This window comes from Mastigoproctus giganteus, chromosome 6 (genome assembly GCF_048544385.1).
Source record: "Mastigoproctus giganteus isolate SK-2022 chromosome 6, ASM4854438v1, whole genome shotgun sequence".
Lineage (NCBI taxonomy): Eukaryota > Metazoa > Arthropoda > Arachnida > Uropygi > Thelyphonidae > Mastigoproctus > Mastigoproctus giganteus.
Genome location: NC_143580.1, coordinates 203,377,473 through 203,400,460, shown reverse-complemented (window position 1 = coordinate 203,400,460; position 22,988 = coordinate 203,377,473). Strand labels below are relative to the sequence as shown.

Below are 22,988 nucleotides of genomic sequence, written 5' to 3'. Positions count from 1 at the left end.
TGTGTATGTGTGGGTAATTCATGTTTACTATGGGAGAAAATATCATGTTTGTAACAAACAAAAAGATTTAATGGAGGTAGGAAGAGGAGCACTCTGTGGAGCCTATAAAAAAAAAAAAAAAAAAATAGTAAATAAAAAATTCTGAATTGAGCAAAACAGATATACAGGGTAGACATAAAATTTGGAATGATTAAATGAAATTAAAGGACAAATGTTCTGAAAAGCTACCAAGGAAAAGCTCTTCCTTGGTAGTTTGGGGGGGGGGGGGGGGGCTAAAGCCAGTCTAAACTAAACTTCCTAATCAATCATGATGTTTGTAGTGTTCCTAGGTGTGTGGGAATTGTATATATGCAGTCTTTTTGTGCACCAGAAAAGAGCTGGTTGATCTTGGTGAGTCCTTTCAGTTCAGGTGAAGTGACTTGAAAGCTTGTCAGGAGTGTTGTTGTTGTTGTTTGGTTTTGAGGAGCATTAGCAACTAAGGCCATATTGCTCAGGGGATATGCAGTGGTCATTCCCTGACCTTTCCACATCCTCCGTATTTGGTGGTCACAGGCTTGAACCCCGGTCTAACCAAGAATCGCAAGAATCGTGTGCTATGCACTGCTGCTCCTACCCACCTGGCTATGGAGGCACCTGTCAGGAGGGGAGAGATGGAGGCAAGAATCTGTCTTTGTAGAGTTTTTTTTTTTTTTTTAAGGGTAAATTCAGATCATCACTTAGCATCTTGCAACTAAATCACTACAGCAGCAATTAAAGAAGCAGTTTCTTCGTGGAATGTTTCAGAAGTTTTCTTCTAACGTTGATTATAGCTAAGAAAGACTGGATCTGACAAATACAAGATTTGTTAAAAAAGTTCAGTGAAAAATCTTTTTAATAGTACGTCCACACCATTATTTGATGAGATGGACAACTGACCATTTCAGAAAATGTTGAGGAGTGGTCTCTTCTATCAGATTCAGATGAGCACCAGTTTGCTCCATGCATTCTCACTTCGGATCGAACATAGCATCAAATTCTCATTCCATTATGAGTTGTTCAAACAAATTGTGTCAGATTCAGCATTTTTAACAAATATTATTAAAGGTAGTAGTAGTAGTGGCATGTGATGCAAGAAAGCAAGTGTATGAGCTTATGCAGCATCAGCCAAAAAAAAACAAAAAAAAAAAAAACGCACCATTCCCTCCAAATGCCTGTCCAGTTCCTCTTTAAATTTATTTAACCTATCAATTTCCACAACGACAGATGGAAGTTTATTCCAGCAATTAACCCCCCGCTGGCTAAAGGCAAATTTCTGCACATCTATTCTACATCTGCCTTTTCTTAATTTGAATTTTGTCCCCGTAGGTTCGTAATCTGAACAAGTGGAAGAATTCAGCGTGCTCAACCCATTCACGGCCTTATACACCTCAATCAGATCACCGCGCAGGTGCCTAGTCTCCAGCCACTGCAATTTGCAGAACTTAAGCCTCTCTTGGTAAGAAGATCCCTTCATTCTCCTCACCAATCTTGTTGCCCTTCTCTGTACATGCTCAAGCAAATCTACATCCTTCCTAAAATGAGGCCTCCAGGCCTGTATGCAGTAATCAAGGCATGGCCTGACCATTGCCTTATACAGAGGGACAATCACCTCCTTTTCCCTGCTAGCAAAATTCCTATATATCATTGACAAAACCCCATGACCTGCCCTGGCAGCCTGTCTGCATTGCTCAGATTACTTCATATCTGACTGCACAATTACTCCCAGGTCTTTTTCATTTTCTACCCCTTAAGTGTAGTCCCACACAGTTGGTACCTTTCTCTGGGGTTACTTCTACCCATATGCAGTACCTTGCATTTGTCTAGGTTAAACTTCAGTTGCCACTTCTTAGCCCATCTGCCCAAATTTTCTAGATCCTGTTGCAGTAGCACACTGTCATTACTGTCATTAACAACCCTGCCAACCTTTGCATCATCTGCAAACTTCGACACTAAGCCTGATATACCTTCATCAATATCATTGATAAATATACAAAACAACAGTGGACCCAACACAGAACCCCGTGGGATTCCATTAATAACATTAGTCCACAAAGAGCAGCACCCACTGATTACCACCCTCTGTCTTCTCCCACTCAACCATCCTTTTATCCATTGTAGCGACTTACCCTTAATACCATTCTGCTCCAATTTGTATAATGGTCTTCTATGCACAACAGTGTCAAAATCTTTCCTGAAATCCAAATATATGATATCAAAATTATTTTTTGCATCCAGTTCCCTTGTAACCACATCATAATATCCTATCAAATTTGTCAGACAAGACTTTCCCTTAACAAACCCATGCTGTGTCTGAATTATTGCTGCAGTCTTGTTTAGATGATCCTGCAATGCATCTTTAACCAGTGACTCCATTATTTTACCCAGAACAGAAGTTAAACTAACTGGTCTGTAATTACTCGTGTCACCCTTCGATTCCCCTTTGTGAATTGGGGATACATTTTCATATCTCCAGTCCGTGGGGACCTCCCCTGAGTCCAAAGATGCTCTCATAATTATGGCTAAGGGTTTGCTCCAGAGACCAAGGTTCAAAGATTTCACTGGAAAATATCACCAAGACAAAAAAAAAAAAAAAAAAAAAAAAACGCAGCACGTGAAGGTCATGTGAATTGCATTTTTTTGACGAGGAGATGGTGCTATTAAATCCAAGTTTTAAAACTTGCTGAAAGGTATAATCATAAATGACATGGAAAATGGTAAAAGCATTGCCTCTTTCACCTTGACAATGTGCTGTATCATATATCACTCTCTATTTGACAATTTTTGGCCAACAAAAACATTCTCACTGTGCCGCATACAGATTATTAGACTGATCCGGCTCCATGCAACTTTTGTAAGGAAATAAAAAGAAAATGATTTGAGTTGATTAAAGATATCCAATCAAACATGACAGACTGCCCAAAAGCACTCGCAAAAGAAGACTTCCAAAAACGTTTTGATCAATGGCAGGCACAATGAAAGAGGTGTGTGTGTGTTTGCAAAAGGATATTATATTGAAGAATATTAACAATTTAAATCTTTATCGTTAAATAAAATTCACATTGTTTTTTCAAAATTCACTGAACTTATTAATCAAACTTTGTATTTCATCCTCTCTGCTACAGGATTCTGCACTAGAAAATTTTCAAATAGTTCGAAGTTGTGTAACATAGTTATGATAAAACATGCAACAGATCTGTTTTTTCTTAGCTGTAATCTAAATTATTATAAAAAATCGTTGTTAATGTGGGTTCCTGGGAACATGACATTTAATACATCATAGTTGTACAAGCAGAAAGCCCATGATTTTCAAAAAAAAAAAAAAAAAAACCACAAAGAAAAGCAGAAACTGAATGTTGTGGTTCTTCAAAAATATATTTTTTAATGGAAAACAGGGTGCGGGTAATTCCAAGATAACCTGGATGCCTTGTCTAGCTTCCATACCCTTCTATTCATCAAATAACATACATAAGACATGGCAGCAATGTAGGACAACCTGAATGCCATATTAACACGAGGGATGTTGAAATCATGGTTTCATGTGACCACCAATAAACATATTATAAATATAAAAGCACCCATCCCATATTATTTAAGAGATATCTTAAAAGTATATACCACCAAAACATTTTTCTTCATACCAATAAATTTGATTCCCACTGCTTTGTATCAGCTTGCCACATATCACTGGATTCTTGCCAATGCCTTAATTCTTCTTCCATGCATTTTACCTAAAATATGACATCATTAAACATTAATAGAGCTGGAAATGCTTGCTTATGTTAATAAATATAAACATAAAATTAATTTTATTAGAATTTTAAGCATGCACAACTAAGGTAATTTCTTGTTATTGAATGTCAGCTGTAATGCCAGTGAGTGATAATATCATAGTTGCCAACTTTTGACTTCTGAAAAGCTCACAATCAGATAAGCAGGAGGAAAGGCAAGAGAATTTTTGGGAATGCCAGGAGAAAATTTATAATCCAGACTTTGAACTTAAAATTAAATTCCACTGACAACATGCCCAATTTCACATTAAAATACAGCTGTCGGATTCTTTACCAGTACAGGCGGTTCTCAGTTTACGAACGAATTCCGTTCCAAGACGTTTGTTATGTTGTTGTTGTGGTGGTTTTTTGGTGCAAGGGCTACTTAGGCCATATTGCACCTATCACCGTTATGAATGTTACATATGCATGGTGATTTTGATGGTATTACTCAAAAATGATCATATAATTTGATCTTTTTTATAAAGTGAAAGAACTCCAGCAGATTAGCGTCGTTACCTATGATGTGGCAGAGTGTCAAAGGTTCTTTAAGGTTTGGCAGAAAGCTAAAAGAGACTTGGCAGGGCAGTGGTGTATAATGTACACTCAATAAGAATATGCTTCATTGTGAGTGGACAGTTGCACTGTGTGCATTGTGGAGGATCATTACCTGTGAGGAGATAAAGGTGAGTAAGATGACTGTGGCCAATTCGCGCTCTGGTTAAGATTACTTCTTCTCTCCTGTTTATACGGAAACTGGAGGTCCACGGTTGCGGTTTAGGTTTTATTTGGCGGAGTTTATTGTGCATTTGGGCTTGCCATTGAATTCTCCATTGTTCTTTACACATTCTTCGAATGTTACTTTTGTAGTCAATATATGGAACGTCATGCTGTGATAATTCTCTGTTGGATGGATGTTTGGCGGCATAGTCTGCACATTCGTTTCCTTGTATCCCAGCATGGCCTGGGATCCAACAGAAAATGGCCACTCGTTGTAGTTCTTGAAGATGCATCAGTTTCGATTTTATGAGCTTTATTAAAGGATGTGTTTTAGAAGAATTGTTCTGTAAAGCTATAATCGCACTCTGGGAGTCCGTATATATCATGCTTTTATGGATGGCCAGATGGAGGATATTTTCCACTGCAAGTTTGATGGCGTATAATTCAGCTGTATAGCTGCTGCATTCATTGGGAAATGATATGGAGAAGGTTTTATGAGGGAAAATGGCTGAAGCACCCACTCCACTCTCAGATTTTGATCCGTCAGTATATATTTTTGAAAAATGCAGATAATTTTGTGTATGGGCTATATGGAGTTGTTGTATATTAACATTTGCAAGAGGGTGTTTTCCCCAGTTTAGAAAATAGTTGTCACAGAGTGGTTTAATAGACCTCCATGGGGGATCCGTACTGCTTAAATCTTGAAGAACTTTATCGGGATCTATATTCCAAGTTTCTGATAATGCTTGAGCTCTGAGAGCAAAAGGCTGAATTGCTCTAGGTTTATTTCTATAGAATGTTGTGAACTGTGTGTCGTTAAGTATTGGCCTAATGGGATGGGTAGGTAGACTTTGGATTTTAGTTGTATAGTTAAGAATTAACATCTTTCTCCTGAGGGTTAGAGGAAGTTCATGAGCATCAATATAAAGACTTTGAACTGGTGAAGTTCTATAAGCGCCTATAGAAATCCTCAGGGCAGAGTGTTGAATTGGTGCAAGTCGCGCTAGCATGCTTTCCCTAGCAGAATCATACACCGGGGCACCGTAATCAAGGCGAGATCTGATTAGGGCTCTATACAAATGCAGTAACGTGTACCGATCTGCACCCCATGATGTAGAAGAAATGACTCTGAGTATGTTCATTTTTTTCAGGCAAGACGTCTTTAGATGTTTAACGTGCTCTATGAAGTTCAACTTACTATCAAAAGTCAGACCAAGCAGACGAATGCTGCTCACAACTGAGATAGGCTGATTTGCTAAGTGTACTTCTGGATCTGAATGCATCTTCCTTTTGTTACAAAAGTGAACTACTTTAGATTTTGGACAAGAGAGTTGATACCCATTCTGTGCCATCCATAACTGAATATTATTAATTGAAATTTGGAGCTGCCGCTCAATGAAAGTCATGTTTTGAGAACTGCAAGAAATAGTGAGATCATCGGCATAGAAGTATGAATTCACAGTGCTGGGCATATATTTAGTCATATGGTTTATTCTTATTGCGAATAAGGTGACGCTGAGCACAGAGCCTTGTGAGGCCCCTTCTTCTTGTATATATGTTTGAGAGAGAACTTGTCGGTATCGGACTTGAAAAGATCTGTGCTGAAGGAAATTCAATATGAAGTACGGTAAGTGGCCTCTCAGGTCAAGGGAATGCAGATCTCTTAGGATACCAAAACGCCATGTGGTGTCGAAGGCTTTTTCTACATCAAGGCATACCATGACGAGATGCTCATTTCGAATGAATGAATTCCTGATGTTTGTTTCCGCTTTGACCATGAGATCCAGGGCTGATCGATTTTTCCTGAATCCAAATTGATTGTCAGAAATTATATTTTTAGAGTCGAGAAACCAAGTAAGTCGACGGTGAATTATTTTTTCCAGGGTTTTGCTTAAGCAGCTGGTGAGAGAGATAGGTCTATAGTTTTCAGGAATGGAGTGATCTTTTCCTGGTTTTGGAATTGCTATTATATAGGAGTGGTGCCAGGAACTGGGGAAACAATGTTCAAGAAAGATGCAATTGAAAAAAGTGAGCAGTGAAGAGACCGATTCTTTATTTAAGTGTTGGAGCATTATGTAGTATATTCCGTCGGGGGCCTGCAGCACTGTGTTTTGAGCTAGATATGGCTTCTTGAAGTTCAATCATTGTAAGCGGCTGGTTATAAGGTAAAGTACATTTACTCATAGGTCTGAAGTTCAGTTTGGACTTTTCAGCTAATATTTTGATCTTCTGGAATGATAGATCATATGCTGTTGAGGCAGATAACTGAAAAAACAGTCCCTAGGGCATTCGCTATATCTGTAGGAGAAGAAAGATCCTGTCCATTCCAGTTGAGAATTGGGGACGATAATCGGGGAACTTTGCCACTTAGTTGTTTTATTTTCCGCCATATTATTCTTGAATCAGTATTTTTATTAATCGAGCTCGCAAATCGAATCCAAGATTCTCTTTTAGCTTTCTTCCTAATGTGACGGGCCTTGGCTCTGAGTCTCTTGTAGTTTATAAGATTGGCGGTGGTGGGATATTTTCGAAACAGATTCCATGCTCGGTTTTTTTCTTTTTTTGCACCTTTGCACTCTTCGTTCCACCAATAGTTTATGGTTCTATGGGTTGTTGACTGTGATTGTGGAATCGCAGTGCATGCAGCAGCCAGTATTTGTCTCGTGATGTGATCAGTAGCTCTGTCAATAGGACAGGTTTCGATTATCTGTTCATCAAAGGACACTCGGGAAGTGAATTTTGCCCAATCTGCTCTGTGGAATTTCCATTTTACGTAGTTTTGGGAAATTATGGAATGTCCTGTTTGAATCTTACATATTAGCGGAAAGTGATCACTATTTAGCGGGTTGTCGAGGGCCGTCCACTCAATACTAGGGAAGAGGATCGGAGCGCATATCGAAAGGTCTATTACAGAAGTTCTACCCGTAGAGAGATGGATGTAAGTTGGCAAGCCAGTATTTAGTATAGTCAGATTTTGTCTGTCAGCAAGCTGTTCGATAAGTTGTCCTCGTCCATCTGCATTGGGAGAACCCCACAATGGATGGTGTCCATTGAAGTCGCCCAATAAACAGATAGGGGTTGGCAACTGCTGAATAAGATCTTCCAGTTCATGGATGGTATAGGAGTGATTGGGTGATAGGTAGATAGAAACAATTGTCAAAGTAATACCAATGACAATACGTGTTGCAACAGCTTCGATGGAGGTTTGTAAAGGAATTAATCTGCAAGGTACTCGTGAGTCTATGAGTATGGCTACCCCTCCGTGAGCATTATTTGTAGTAGTTCTGTCTTTTCTAAAGAGTGCATAATTCTTAATTGAGAGTGATACATGCTGTGTTAAATTTGTCTCTTGTAGGCAGATGCCTACGGGATGGTAACGATTAATTAACTCGTGAATATCATCAATGTTACTGCGAATTCCTCTACAGTTCCACTGTATGATTTGGTGCATTATTTGGTTCTGTTACTTGAGGTAGATTCTGAGTCTTTTTTATTCCCAGGCTGTTTGTGGCGATCGAGTTTCATTTTCTCTTTTCTTGGAAAGGTTGGGTGTCCGATATCCATGACATCTTCTGCATGAAGATCTAGGATAGGTTCATTTGGGTCAGTATTGTTATCAGTGTCCATATTTGCTGAAGTGATATTGCTTGTCTTCCTATCTGTAACTGAGTCGGTTTTTGACTTTGAAATATCTGATGGTCTATGTGGGGTTGCTGGTGGGACTGTAACAGGGGTGTTGTTGGCTCTATCTACTACCTTTTGCTCTTTTGGAGTCTGTTTCATTGATGGTGACAGTATAGATCGGGCCCAATCTGCAATCGACACAGTTGGGGGAACTGATACTTCAGTTTGTGTTGCTGTTGTTTGGTATTTTTGCATTGCTGCTGCATATGTGTTCTTAGGTGCGTTAAGCATAATTTGCTTTCTTGCCTCTTGGTATGTGACTTTTTGTTCTACCCTGTACTTTTGGATTTTTTTTTCAGTTTTCCATAGATAGCATGACTTGGAGTAGGCTGGATGCACGCCTTTGCAATTCAGACAGTGTGGTGTTTTGGCGTCACAGTCTGTGTGTGAATGTTCTTTCGACCCGCAGTTTGGGCAGACTGGATCTCCTCGACAAGCCATTTGTGCGTGACCAAATTTTTGGCACGTGTAGCATCTTATAGGATTCGGGATAAAGGGTCGTACTCGGCAGTTGAGATAGCCGGCTTTGACACTGGATGGCAAGATAGGTGTTCCGAATGTCAGGATGATGTTGCGGGTGGGAACAAGTTCTCCATCTTTCCTGATCATGATGCGTTTGGCTTGTATCACTTTCTGATGTTTGAGTTCTTGGGCCAGTTCATCTTCTGTTACATTTATCAGATCCCACTCTGCAATTACTCCCTTGGAAGTATTTAGTGTTGCATGAGGGGTAACTTGAATGGGTAGTCCGCCAAATATTGTTAGTTTCAACAGTCTCTCAGAATGTGCACGACTCACTGTTTCTACCAAGAGGTCTCCAGATCTTAGTCTTCTCACCATTTTGGGAGAGCCCGCCACATTTTCCAAACATTTTTGTATAAAAAATGGTGAGAGAGTGCTCATGGATTTGTCTGACAGACTATGTAAGATAAGGAATGATGGGCATTCCTGTTGGTCTGTGTCTGTACGCAGTCGTTTAGACTTTGTTACATCATGAGAAATTTCATGATCAGCATTGTTGATAGTACTAGATGAGCGCCTAGGCTGCTCAAGCTCTGGGTAATTGTCGTAGTCCATGTTAGGCTCCTTTTTGCCATGGGAGGTTGACTTTCCCTCCCAAGTTTCCGGCCCTGCCACGGGGAGGCAGAAGCAGTGCCGCAAGGAGGCCAAGCGGTTAGATAAGTTAGTTGATTAGTAAAATAGAGTAATATATATAATGAAAAAGAAAGGTGAGTTTCCTTCTTTGTTCTTACTTGTGATTTTTCAAGTATAGAACTGAATTATAAATGAACTTCCAGTCAAAAACGATATAACTTAAAATGAACTTTTATCACTGGGAAAGATCGCTATATATTCGCACTCTGAACGCTTGACCTCGAATTCGCTTGGCACCCGGGGCCGCTTGTTATGTGTATCTCGCATTCCTGAGGTTTTATGATACGTATTGTATACATTAGGAGGCATTTTAAAGCATTAAAACCATGTACTAAAACATCGAATGGTCTATATACAATACGTTTTAAGAAAGAAATACAGTATAACCCAGTGAATGTATTTAATAACGCAAATATACAGCAGAAGCTTTCGAGGCTGATGAGCCTCTTTGTCAACTAATAGATTGAAATTTGAATACAATACCGCTGCAAAGGCATGAGAATACACCCCATCCTAGAGACAACCATTCTACACCTCGACAAACGCTGGAGTAAAACAGCGCATGTCCGTGTGACAACAATAGCATTAGCATTAGCAGAGGCATTTGATGCAAGAAAGCAAGCTTATGCAGCATCAGCCAAAAAAATTATAAAGTAAAATAAATAAATAAAAAATAACCACTTCCACTTCACCTCTCTGTTCGTTTGAAATACCTGTCCAGCCGAGCCTTAAACTTCTATAGGCTATCAACTTCCACAACAAGGGATGGAAGTCTGTTCCACCTACCAACCACCCGCAGGCTAAAGGCAAATTTCCGCACATCTATCCTACATCTGTCTTTCCTCAATTTGAATTTATGCCCTCTCAAGTGATTATTCTGAGCAAGAGGAAGAATCCCATCAGCATTGAGCATGCTAAAACCATTCAAGGCTTTGTACACCTCTATCAGATCACCTCGCTGGTGCCTAGTCTCCAGACACTGTAATTCGCAAAACTTAAGCCTTACGAAGCAAAACTTCGTAAGAGCACCCCTTTGTTCCATTCACTAATCTTGTTGCCCTTCTCTGTACTCGATCCAGCAGCTCTACATCCTTCTTGAAATGAGGCCTCCAGGCCTGTATACAGTACTCTAGGTGTGGCCTGACCATTGCCTTATACAAGGGAATAATCACCTCCTTATCCCTGCTAGAAAAATTCCTATATATCACTGACAATACACCATGAGCTACTCTTGCAGCCCGTCTGCATTGCTCAGAGAACTTCATATCTGCCTCCACAACCACCCCCAGGTCCCTTTCATTCTCTACCGCTGTCAGTGTAGTACCACAGAGTTGATACGTTGCTCTGGGGTTGCTGTTTCCCATATGTAGTACTTTACATTTGCCAATGTTAAACTTCATTTGCCACCTCTCAGCCCATCTGCTCAACCTTTCCAGATCCTGTTGCAGCAGCATAGTGTCAGTAGTGTCCTTGACAACCCTGCCAACCTTCGTATCGTCTGCAAACTTGGACATTAAGCTTGATATACCATCATCAATATCATTTATAAATACAGAAAACAATAAAGGACCCAATACTGAACCCTGAGGGACTCCACTAATAACATTAGTCCACGATGAGCAGTGTCCATTGATTACCACTCTCTGTCTTCTCCCCCTCAACCACCCCTTTATCCATAGCAGCAGTTTGCCTCCAATGCCACACTGCTCCAATTTGTGCAGCAGTCTTCCATGTGCAACAGCATCAAAAGCCTTTCTAAGATCCAAGTATATAATAACAGTTATTCCCTGCATCCAGTTCTTTTGTGACTGCATCATAGTATCCAATCAAATTGGTCAGGCAAGACTTCCCCTTAACAAAACCATGCTGTGTCTGAGCTATATCTGAAGTCTTGTCTAAATGATCCTGCAGTGCTTCTTTAACCAGTGCCTCCATTAATTTTCCAGGAACAGAAGTTAAACTAACAGGTCTATAATTACTTGTGTTGCCCTTTGATCCTCCTTTGTGCATTGGGGTCACATTTGCACATCTCCAGTCCATGGGTACCTCCCCTGAGTCCAAGGAAGCTCTCATAATTATGGCTAAGGGTCTGCTTACTTCCTTTGCTGCCTCCTTTAATATAACTGGATAGATCCCATCCACCCCGGGTGCCTTTCTTGTGTTTATCTTCAACAGTTTCTCCTCCACTTTACTCCCAGTTATTTCAAGATTCTCTATCTTACTGCCAGAGTTGAATACACCTCTGGCATTCCCCTCGCTGAATAACTCCTCATGTGTGAATGTCGATGCAAAATATTCATTTAGTTTGTTAGCTACCTGAGCAGGATCATCAACAGTTGACCCATCGATATCAAGTGGACCAATCTGATTCATCCCATTCCTTCTAGAGTTTACATAAGTAAAGAACTCTTTGCTGTTTTTCTTCGCATCCCTTGCCAAGGATTTCTCGTAATCTGCCTTCGCCTGCCTAACCTCCTTTGTAACTTGGTTACAGCTCAACTTGTATCTATCATAGGCTTCTGTGTCACGTGTTAATTTGTATGTATCCCATGCATTTTTCTTCTCTGCTATATGCCTCATTAGTTCATCTGACATCCATTTTGGCCTAAACCTTGAACAATATTTCTTAGTTGGTATGTAAAGCCTAGTAGCTTCCAAGATAAGTTCTTTGAATGCTTCCCATTTTGAATTTGCTGTTGGTAACATCATCAGTTGATCCCACTGTATAGAATTTAAATACTGTCTCAGTCCATCGTAGTCGGCTTTACGAAAGCAATACTCCTTCCCTTTACCCCTAATGGTAGTTACCTCTTTGAGTAAATCCCACTTCAACACACTGTGATCACTGCCACCTAGTGGTTCATTTATCTGCAGATTCTTAATGCATGAAGAATCACTATTGATAATCAAATCAAGAGTATTACTCCCTCTAGTTGCCTCCCGAACATGCTGATGTAGAAAACAATCATCCAATTAATCCACAAAAGCCTTGCTAGTGTGTGAGTGACCAGCCCCCAAATTCCAGTCAATATCTGGAAATTAAAATCCCCCATAATAAGACTCTCTGATTTACTGGCCCACTCTATTTCTCTGTACAGTTTCTTATTATACTCATCAGAGTCATTAGGCCTATAGCACACTCCTACTCTCAATTTTGATCTCCCAATGCTTATGTCACACCAAACTGACTCGACACTGCACTGTCCAGCGATGTCGACTGGCTTAACTTCTTTGAATTTTATGTGTTTCTTAACTAATAGCATAACCCCTCCTCCCTTCCTATCCTGTCTATCCCCTCTGTAGACGTTGTACTCCCCAAATTCCAGTTCTGCATTCCTTATATCTGTGTGACACCACGTCTCTGATATCCCAACAATATGCGCCTTTGATGCTTTGAGCAATACCTCAAATTCATCAAATTTATTTACTAAACTCCTAGCATTGGTGTACACGCAAATATACATGCACTTGTTCCTATTCTTATCTAACCTAACACAACTCATGTGTTTACTTGTACCGTATTGACTCCCAGAAGTCTCTAGCAGATGGGAAAGTGGTTATGTTGGAGGTGTGACGAGGAAATATATTTCCCGGGTGAATTATGCATTGTCAAAAACCGTGGCATCTTTGTTTACGCCTTCTATGTACACTTCTTTTTTGTTAACTTATTTTTCTTGTTACCATTGTAGTTACATATGTAACCATTGTATCCCTTCGTATTTTTTCCCATATGTGCTAAAGAGGTAACCAACAGTCAAGGTGAAATACTTTCATCAGCTGGTTCAAAGATAGTGGCCATATGCAATGTGTGTTGGAGACATTAGTGGTGATCAAAATGAAAGAAATTTTGCAAAGTCTGTATAAGTAATAAAGTTTTACAATAACATTTTGTCAATTTTGTTCTAATCCTACATCTGGTAGCACAAACTTAAATTATGCAAATCTATTGTTGAATACCTCAAGGGCATACTTAACAGGAATATGCAAAATCTCAAGGTTTAGGCCTAAATGGTTGTCAGATGAACTAATGAGACATGTGGCAGAGAAGAAAAATGCATGGGATACATACAAATTAATGGGTGACATGGAAGCCTATGATAGATATAAGTTGGTCTGTAACCAAGTCACAAAGGAGATTAGGCAGGCAAAGGCAGACTATGAAAAATCCTTGGCAAAGGATGCAAAGAAAAACAGAAAAGAGTTCTTTACATACTTGAACTCGAAAAGGAAAGGGATGAATCAGATTGGTCCACTGGATATTGATGGTTCAACAGTTGAGGATCCTGCTCAGGTGGCTAACAATCTAAACGAGTATTTTGCATCTACATTCACGCATGAGGAGTTATTCAGGAAGGAGAATGATGTAGGTAAAGTAAACATTGGCAGTGAGCTGGATGATTTTGTAATAACTGAGAGGAAAGTGGAGGAGAGATGGTTGGGGATAAACATAAAAAAGGCACCTGGGGTGGATGGGATCTATCCAGTTATATTAAAGGAGGCAGCAAAGGAAGTAAGCAAACCCTTAGCCATAATTATGAGAGCTTCCTTGGACTCAGGGGAGGTACCTATGGACTGGAGATGTGCAAATGTGACCCCAATTCACAAAGGAGGTTCAAAGGCTGACACAAGTAATTATAGACCTGTTAGTTTAACTTCTGTTCCAGGTAAATTAATGGAGGCACTGGTTAAAGAAGCACTGCAGGATCATCTAGACAAGAATTCAGTTATAGCTCAGACGCAGCATGGTTTTGTTAAGGGCAGGTCTTGCCTGACCAATTTGATTGGATACTATGATGTAGTCACAAAAGAACTGGATGCAGGGAATAACTTTGATATTATATATTTGGATCTTAGAAAGGCTTTTGATACTGTTGCACATGGAAGACTGCTGCACAAATTGGAGCAGTGTGGCATTGGAGGCAAATTGCTGCTATGGATAAGGGGATGGTTGAGTGGCAGAAGACAGAGAGTGGTAATCAATGGACACTGCTCAACGTGGACTAATGTTATTAGTGGAGTTCCTCAAGGTTCAGTGTTGGGTCCGTTGTTGTTTTCGGTGTTTATGAATGATATTGATGATGGGATATCAAGTTTAATGTCCAAGTTTGCAGATGATACAAAGGTTGGCAGGGTCGTTAAGGACAATACTGACGCTATGCTGCTGCAACAGGATCTGGACAGGTTGAACAGATGGGCTGAGAGGTGGCAAATGAGGTTTAACATCGACAAATGTAAAGTGCTGCATATGGGAAACAGTAACCCCAGAGCAACGTATCAACTCTGCGGTACTACACTGACAGTGGTGGAGAATGAAAAGGACCTGGGGGTAATTGTGCAGGCAGATATGAAGTTCTCTGAGCAGTGCAGACGAGCTGCAAGAATAGCTCATGGTGTCTTGTCAATGATATACAGGAATTTTTCTAGCAGGGATAAGGAGGTGATTATTCCCTTGTATAAGGCAATGGTAAGGCCACATCTTGAGTACTGTATACAGGTCTGGAGGCCTCATTTCAAGAAGGATGAGCTGCTGGAACGGGTACAGAGAAGGGCAACAAGATTAGTAAATGGAACAAAGGGTTGCTCTTACGAAGAAAGGCTTAAGTTTTGCAAATTACAGAGTCTGGAGACTAGGCACCGGCGAGGTGATCTGATAGAGGTGTATAAGGCTTTGAATGGTTTGAGCATGCTCAATGCCAATGGGATTCTTCATCTTTCTCAGAATAATCACCTCAGAGGGCATAAATTCAAATTGAGGAAGGACGGATGTCGGATAGATGTGCGGAAATTTGCCTTTGGCCAGCGGGTGGTTGGTTGGTGGAACCGACTTCCATCACTGGTTGTTGAAGTTGATAGCCTAAACAAATTTAAAGCTCAACTGGACAGGTATTTCGAACGAACGGAGGGGTGAAATGGGAGTGGGTTTTTTTTTTTTTTTTTTTTTTTTTTGGCTGATGCTGAATAAGCTTGCTTTCTTGCATCATATGCCTCTGCTAATGCTAATGCTAATGCTAATCTCAACAAATACTTTCAGAGATATAAAGCATCAGACCCTACAATTATCAAGTTGAAATTAATATAAAGTTCAGTATGTTTTTATTATGTATTAAGTAAAAAGATGTAATTTTTAATGCAGATATTTAATATCTTGAAATATATAAAATCTTTATTGGTACCTTATCTAAAGCCGCATCTCTTTCTGACAAAATAATATGAAGATCTTGAGACAGCTGAATATTTTTGTGATTCCTTACTTTCTTTACATTTGCTAAAAGAGTTTCCTGATGGCGAAGAATTCTAGCTGGGCTCTGTGCTGTTTCTAATTCATGAAGTATCTTCTCCACTTTCTATTTAAAAAAACAATTTCAAATAATAACAAGAAAAAACATATCTGTGTTTTAGAACTTTTGCAAGTGCATCAGATGTATACTCGTGCCTAAGCACCAGTATACATCTGAAAAAACTTATCTAGATAAATTTATGACATCTATCCCACTGATAAGGTATTGAAGAAGTTGTTTCAACACTTGATCCATGATAGATAAAATAGAGGAACAAGACATCCCATGAAAGATTTCTATGCACTAAAACATGTGTACACTGCTCAACAAAGGTAACAAAAAATGTTTTTCATGAATATTTTATTTTGAACAGTGTGCAAATTCTGAATAACCAACAGAAATTGATCTACCACCTTACAGAGTCACACACTACGCAAATTATTCATGCCTATAAAAACATAGGTTGCGATAACATCACTCAATTTCCGTTTTTTGGCTTGTTCAGTGGGATAGCCATCTCCAGTATTCAGGACGGAAAGTCATCATTATTTAGATGATTCTTTTAGATGGAGGGCTTGGAACATTTTAAACCAGACCGTCGCAGGCAGAAGTGGCACATTAGCTTAATGTGTCATGCAGTGTAGTCTCAGCAGTATGGAAGCAGTTTCAGGAGACAAGAAAAATTACAAGAAGAGCTGGCAAAGGTCACTCAAGGGGGGGTGCGTCAACCAGAGCAGACCGCTATCTGGATCTAACACTAAGACGGAAAGCATCAATATGCTCTCTCATCAACTCACTAAAGGTTGCTACGGCCACAGGTAGTAGTAGTGGCATGTGAGGCAAGAAAGCAAATGTATGAGCTTATGCAGCATCAGCCAAAAAAAAAAAAAAAAAAAAATGCCTGTCCAGTTCCTCCTTAAATTTATTCAACCTATCAACTTCCACAACGACAGATGGAAGTTTGTTCCAGCAATTAACCACCCGCTGGCTAAAGGCAAATTTCCGCACATTTTATTCTACATCTGTCTTTTCTTAATTTGAATTTATGTCCCCTTAGGTTCGTAATCTGAACACGTGGAAGGATCCCATCAGAATTCAGCGTGCTCAACCCATTCAAGGCCTTATATACCTCAATCAGATCACCGTGCAGGTGCCTAGTCTCCAGCCACTGCAATTTGCAGAACTTAAGCCTCTCTTGGTAAGAGGATCGCTTCATTCTCCTCACCAATCTTGTTGCCCTTCTCTGTACACGTTCAAGTAAATCTACATCCTTCCTAAAATGAGGCCTCCAGACCTGTACGCAGTACTCAAGGCGTGGCCTGACCATTGCCTTATACAGAGGGATAATCACCTCCTTTTCCCTGCTAGCAAAATTCCTATATATCATTGACAAAACCACATGACCTGCCCTGGCAGCCTGTCTGCATTGCTCAGAGAACTTCATATCTGACTGCACAATTACTCCCAGGTCTTTTTCATTTTCTACCACCTTAAGTGTAGTACCACACAGTTGGTACGTTTCTCTGGGGTTACTTCTACCCATATGCAGTACTTTGCATTTGTCAAGGTTAAACTTCAGTTGCCACTTCTTAGCCCATCTGCCCAAATTATCTAGATCCTGTTGCAGTAGCACACTGCCATTACTGTCACTAACAACCCTGCCAACCTTTGTATCATCTGCAAACTTCGATACTAAGCCTGATATACCTTCATCAATATCAATGATAAATATACAAAACAACAGTGGACCTAACAACGAACCCTGTGGGACTCCACTAATAACATTAGTCCAAGAAGAGCAGCACCCATTGATTACCACCCTCTGCCACTGCACATAGAGCTCAAGTGGTGGATGAATATCTTGAAATTGGAGATATCCAGCAACTGCTATTGCCAACCCGATCATCAGACTTAAATCCGATCGAAAATGTGTTGGATGCCCTTGGGCGTCACACTGCATGCCAACAGCAAACTCCTCCGGTCACTTGGTGAGCTAAGATCTGCACTGGTGGAAGAATGGGATTTGTTGCCACAGAATCTTATAGACACCCTTATATCGAGCATGGTTTATCACAGTCAGGCCTATTTAGCCTGACAGAAGGTATCATACACCGTACTGTTGTCATATGACTATATTTTCTTGCATCTACTTCTGTAATGTGACATTTTCAGCAATTTTTATACAACCCGTATAAATGTCCCGTGTACCTATTCGAAGTTTCTCACTGTCTCCTCATTTCATCATTATTCCATGGTGCACCACCATACCAAATTTTGTCCGGCTTTATTGCAAGCTGCATGAGTTACACCACGTTTTCAACATGTTCTGTTAAATTTTATCGAGTATTACATCAGAACAGCAAGCGATACCAAAATAAAAATAAATCACATTTCAAGACAACAAATATAGAACACGTTATGTAATGTCTGTAAAGCATTACACTTCAGGTGCATTCGATTTCATTCTTAAATGAACTGAATTTTGACTTTTTTGTGACAGTTTATCACAGAAAATAAAAATTATTTCGTAACAGCTTTTTACAAATTAATTACTGGACTCAGTTATGGTTACTAAGAACCAAAACAGGTGCACATTACTTGCTTTTACACTAATGCAAGGAGTATAGCGTTTACACTAATGCAAGGAGTATAGCTTTTACACTAATGCAAGGAGTATAGTAAATAAATTTGATGAATTTGAAGTATTGGTTAAATTATCAAATGTGGATTACAGGGATATCAGAAACATGGTCCAATCATGTTTCTGATATCCCTGTTGATCTGATTATCAACAGTGATTATTCATGCATTAAGAATTTGTGAATAAAGGAACCACTGAGTGATAGTGATCAATGTCTTGATGTGTGAATTACTTAAAGATGTAACTACATTCAAGGCTAAAGGAAAGGGCTTTTGCTTTCGTAAAGATGATTACAGGGGTCTCAGACAGTTTTTAAATTCTATACAGTGTGAAAAACTGATGATGTTACGAACTTTGAGTTCTAAATGGGAAGCCTTCAGGGACTTAATTTTGGAGGCTACTAGGCTTTTCATTCCAACTAAGAAATACTGTTCAGGGTTTAGGCCTAAATGGATGTCAAATGAATTAATGAGGCACATGGCAGAAAAGAAAAATGTATAGGATGCATATAAATTATCAGGTGACACAGAAGCCTATGGCAGATATAAACTAGTCTGTAATCAAGTCACAAAGGAGGTTAGGCAGGTGAAGGCAGATTATGAGAAATCTTTGGCAAAGGATGCAAAGAAAAACAGCAAAGAGTTCTTTATTTATGTAAACTCTAGAAGGAAAGGGGTGAATCTGATTGGACCACTTAACATAGATGGGTTGACTATTGATGATCATGCTCAGGTAGCTGATAAACTGAATGAGTATTTTGCATCTACATTCACACATGAGGAGTTATTCAATGAGGGGAGTGCCAGAAGTTTATCAAACTATAACAGTGAGCTAAGTGATTTTGTTATAACAGAGAGCAAAGTGAAGGAGAAATTGTTGAAGTTAAACATAAAAAAGGTATCTGAGGTGGATGGGATCTATCCAGTTATATTAAAGGAGGCAGCAAAGGAAGTAAGCAAATCCTTAGCCATGATTATGAGAGCTTCCTTGGACTCAGAGGAGGTCCCCATGGACTGGAGGTGTGCAAACGTATCACCAATTCACAAAAGGTGACAAGTAACTATAGACCTGTTAGTTTAACTTGTGTTCCAGGGAAAATAATGGAATCACTGGTTAAAAAAGCATTGCAGGATCAGCTAGACAAGACTGCAGTAATAGTTAAGACACAGCATGGGTTTGTTAAAGGGAGATCTTGTCTGAACAATTTGACTGGATACTATGATGTGGTCACAAAGGAACAGAATGCCAAAAATAATTTTGATATCATATACTTGGATTTCAGGAAAGCTTTTGATACTGTTGCACATGGAAGACTGCTGTACAAATTGGAAAGGTATGGCATCAAGGGTAAATTGTTACAATGGATAAAGGGATGGTTGAGTGGGAGACGACAGAGAGTGATAATCAATGGACACTGCTCTTCGTGGACAAATGTTATTAGTGCAGTTCCCCAGGATTCGGTGTTGGGCCCATTGTTGTTTCGTATATTTATCAATGATACTGATGAAGGTATATCAGGTTTAATGTCCAAGTTTGCAGATGATACAAAGGTTGGCAGGGTTGTTAACAACAGTAAAGACAGTATGCTACTCCAACTGGATCTAGATAAGTTGGGCAAATGAGCTGAGAAGTGGCAACTGAAGTTTAACATTGACAAATGCAAAGTACTGCATATGGGTACCAATAACCGAAGAGAAACGTACCAACTGTGTGGAACTACACTCAGGGAAGTGGAAAGTGAAAAAGACCTGAGGGTAATTGTGCAGTCAAATATGAAGTTCGCTGAGTAGTGTAAATGAGCTGCCAGGGCAGGTCATGGAGTCTTGTCAATGATATATAGGAATTTTGCTAGCAGGAACAGGGAGGTGATTATCACAGTATACAAGGCAATGGTCAGGCCATACCTAGAGTATTGTGTACAGGTCTGGAGGCTTCATTTTAGGAAGGATGTAGAGTTTCTAGAACGAGTACAAAGAAGGACAACAAGATTGGTGAGGGGAACAAATGGGTGCTCTTACCAAGAAAGGCTTAAATTGCAGTGCCTGGAGAGTAGGCACCTGCAATTATTTCAGTATAAAGAATTTCAGTAGGGTGGGTACAAAAAGTATACAGAAAGGAGACAGAGGACAGGAGAAGGAGTCATGCTCTCGGTTAAGGCAGCGCACCTGGTTGACAAAAGTAGTGTGTAATGTTGAATCAATTTGTTATGGCATAAGCAAAAAGAGTAGAAGCAGGACATAGATAAAATGAATGAAACAGACAAAGAGAATTGGCCAGTAAATCAGAATATGTTCTAATAAGGAATTTTAACTTACAAGATATTGACTGAAACTTGAGAGCTGGTCAATATACAGTAGTAAAATATTTCTGGATTTACTGGATATCACTGTTTTTTTACAGCAGCATGTTAGGGAGAAAACAAGGGAAAGCAATACTATTGATCTGATTATCAGCAGTGACTCTCCAGTGCATTAGGAATCACTAGATAAATGAACCACTAGGTATCGATGTCAGATTTACTATATAGTTACTGTCAGAGTAAAAGGAAGGGATTTTGCTTTTGTAAAGGTGGCTACAATGGTCTTTTATAGTTTTAATATTCTTTTCAATAAGACCAACTGCAAACTCTAAATGGGAAGAATTCAGGGCAGTAATCATAGAAGATATTATTCAGGGTTTAGATCTAAATGGATGTCACATAAAATGATGAGACTAGAGGCAGAGAATAAAAATGCATGGGATGATTATAAATTACCATAGAAAGTACAGGTAGGACCCGTTTTACGGCAGGGTTAGGTTCCAACAAAATAGGGTTGGAAAATGAAAAGTCGTAAAATAAGACCAAATTATAATGTAATTGAATGAGATAGGTTCCAAAATTCCCAAAATTTTCCCAAGCATGTGCTAATATTTCTGTTTTTTTATAAATAATTAAATATTTTAAACATTTAATGCACATGTTTTATTTGTACTTATGCATAAAACAATTAAATTTTAACTTACTTTGGTCCTGTGGTGTCATCACTTGAGTACGTATTTACTTCACTGATATTTTATGTGACAATGGCATAATGGGACGACATTAATGGGAGGTTCCTGATTAAGGGTCATCGGGTTCTGAGAGTTCCTTTCCCTTCTTTGTCAAGAACTGTAGTATTGATGTCTGGCATGACTTCCTACTTCTTTCTTTCAAGATGCTATAGTAGGGCTTAAACATCATATTGACACCTCTTTGAATGCCATGGCTACATTCCCAATCAGGATCATTATCACAAAGTTCATCAAATGCACTACGAATTTTGGCAAGAGCACTCTGAATGTTTTGTTTTTAATGTTCTGATTGGCTCCAACTCTTCCACTCCATCTGGTGTGTCAGCCTCATTGTTGAAGTTGCAGTCAGTTCCTCCAATTCCTCCCTCGAAAGTGGCTCAACATGACTATAGCAACTGGTCAACATCATCTGGATCAACATTGTCAATGCAAACAGCCTTAGCCATGCGAGAAAAACCTTTAGCCACTTCCGAAACTGGCTCAATCCTTACAAAATCAATCACTGCTTTGGGCCACAATTTACGCCAGACGCCATTCGTGCAGGACTGTGACACTTCCTCCCAGGCAGAATCAATGTTTGTGATGTCATTCAGGATGTTATATGACTTCCAGTAGTCCCTCACAGTTATATCAGACTGCACAGCCTCAACAATCCCTTTGAAAGTCGTAAGCAAATAATATGCCTTAAAGGTCGCAATTATACCCTCATCCATCAGTTGCAAAAGTGAAGTTGTGTTGGGAGGCAAATACACAACCTCAACTTCCAAATGGTCATTGTGGATTTCTTGGAGGTTGGCTTGGAGGTCCTGAGGTATTGTCCAGCACCAACATGACTTTGGAAGGCAAGCCATTTGCTGCACAAAACTGAGCGGCGCCTCCGTAGCCACGTGGGCAGGAACAGCAGTGCGTAGCACAAGCTTCTTGATTAGACCTGGGTTTGAGTCCGTGACCACCAAATACAGAGGATGTGGAAAAGTCAGGGAATGACCACTGCATATACCCGGAGCAATATGGCCTTAGTTGCTAATGCTCCTAAAAACCAAATAACAAACAATCAAACAAAACTGAGCAACCTCTGGACAAAAGTACGAGCTACACCATTCGCTAAAAATTGTCTGAGTCACCTACGCCTTTTTATTAGAGCGCCAAAACACAGGAAGTTGTGTCTTCACCATGCCCTTCAGGTAAACTCAAACCGATGTTGGTGTACCATTCATCTCTGAATGGTACACCAACATCGGTTTGAGTTTAAATGTTCCCAATGCATTGCCACCCAGAAGCAATATCAACCGATCTTTTGCAACCTTGAAACCAGGGGAAGACCTCTCCTCACAGGCAATGTACGTTCTACTTGGCAATTTTTCCCAATAAAGCCCCATTTTGTCCACATTAAAAACTAAATCAGGGTGGTAGTTGCCTTCGTCTATTAAACATTTAAATTCAAAAGGATACTTTTCCGTCACTGCAACATCAGCACTAGCAACCTCACCAGACACTTTCACATCGTGAATTTTAGAACGGTTTCTAAACCAATGAAACCATCCTTTGCTGGCCATATATGTTTCAGTGCTACCAGACTCCACACATATTTCATCAAATAACAACTTCACCTCGTCCAGAATTACCGCCTGTGTAACATGAACGTTATTTTGGTTCATATTGTCAACCCACAAC

The 22,988-nt window shown here is 39.7% G+C and overlaps 1 protein-coding gene across 1 annotated transcript in view; it reads right to left on the bottom strand.

The window, feature by feature from the left end:
• The window catches only part of LOC150084891 (uncharacterized), a 129,427-nt gene that overhangs the window by 18,983 nt on the left and 87,456 nt on the right, over positions 1-22,988 (bottom strand). The window contains exons 9-10 of the mRNA XM_090376383.1: positions 15,518-15,688; positions 3,657-3,746 (exon numbers count right to left, since the gene is read on the bottom strand). Coding sequence (XP_090232509.1) covers positions 3,657-3,746; positions 15,518-15,688 — 261 coding nt within the window. The remainder of the gene's footprint in view (positions 1-3,656; positions 3,747-15,517; positions 15,689-22,988) is intronic.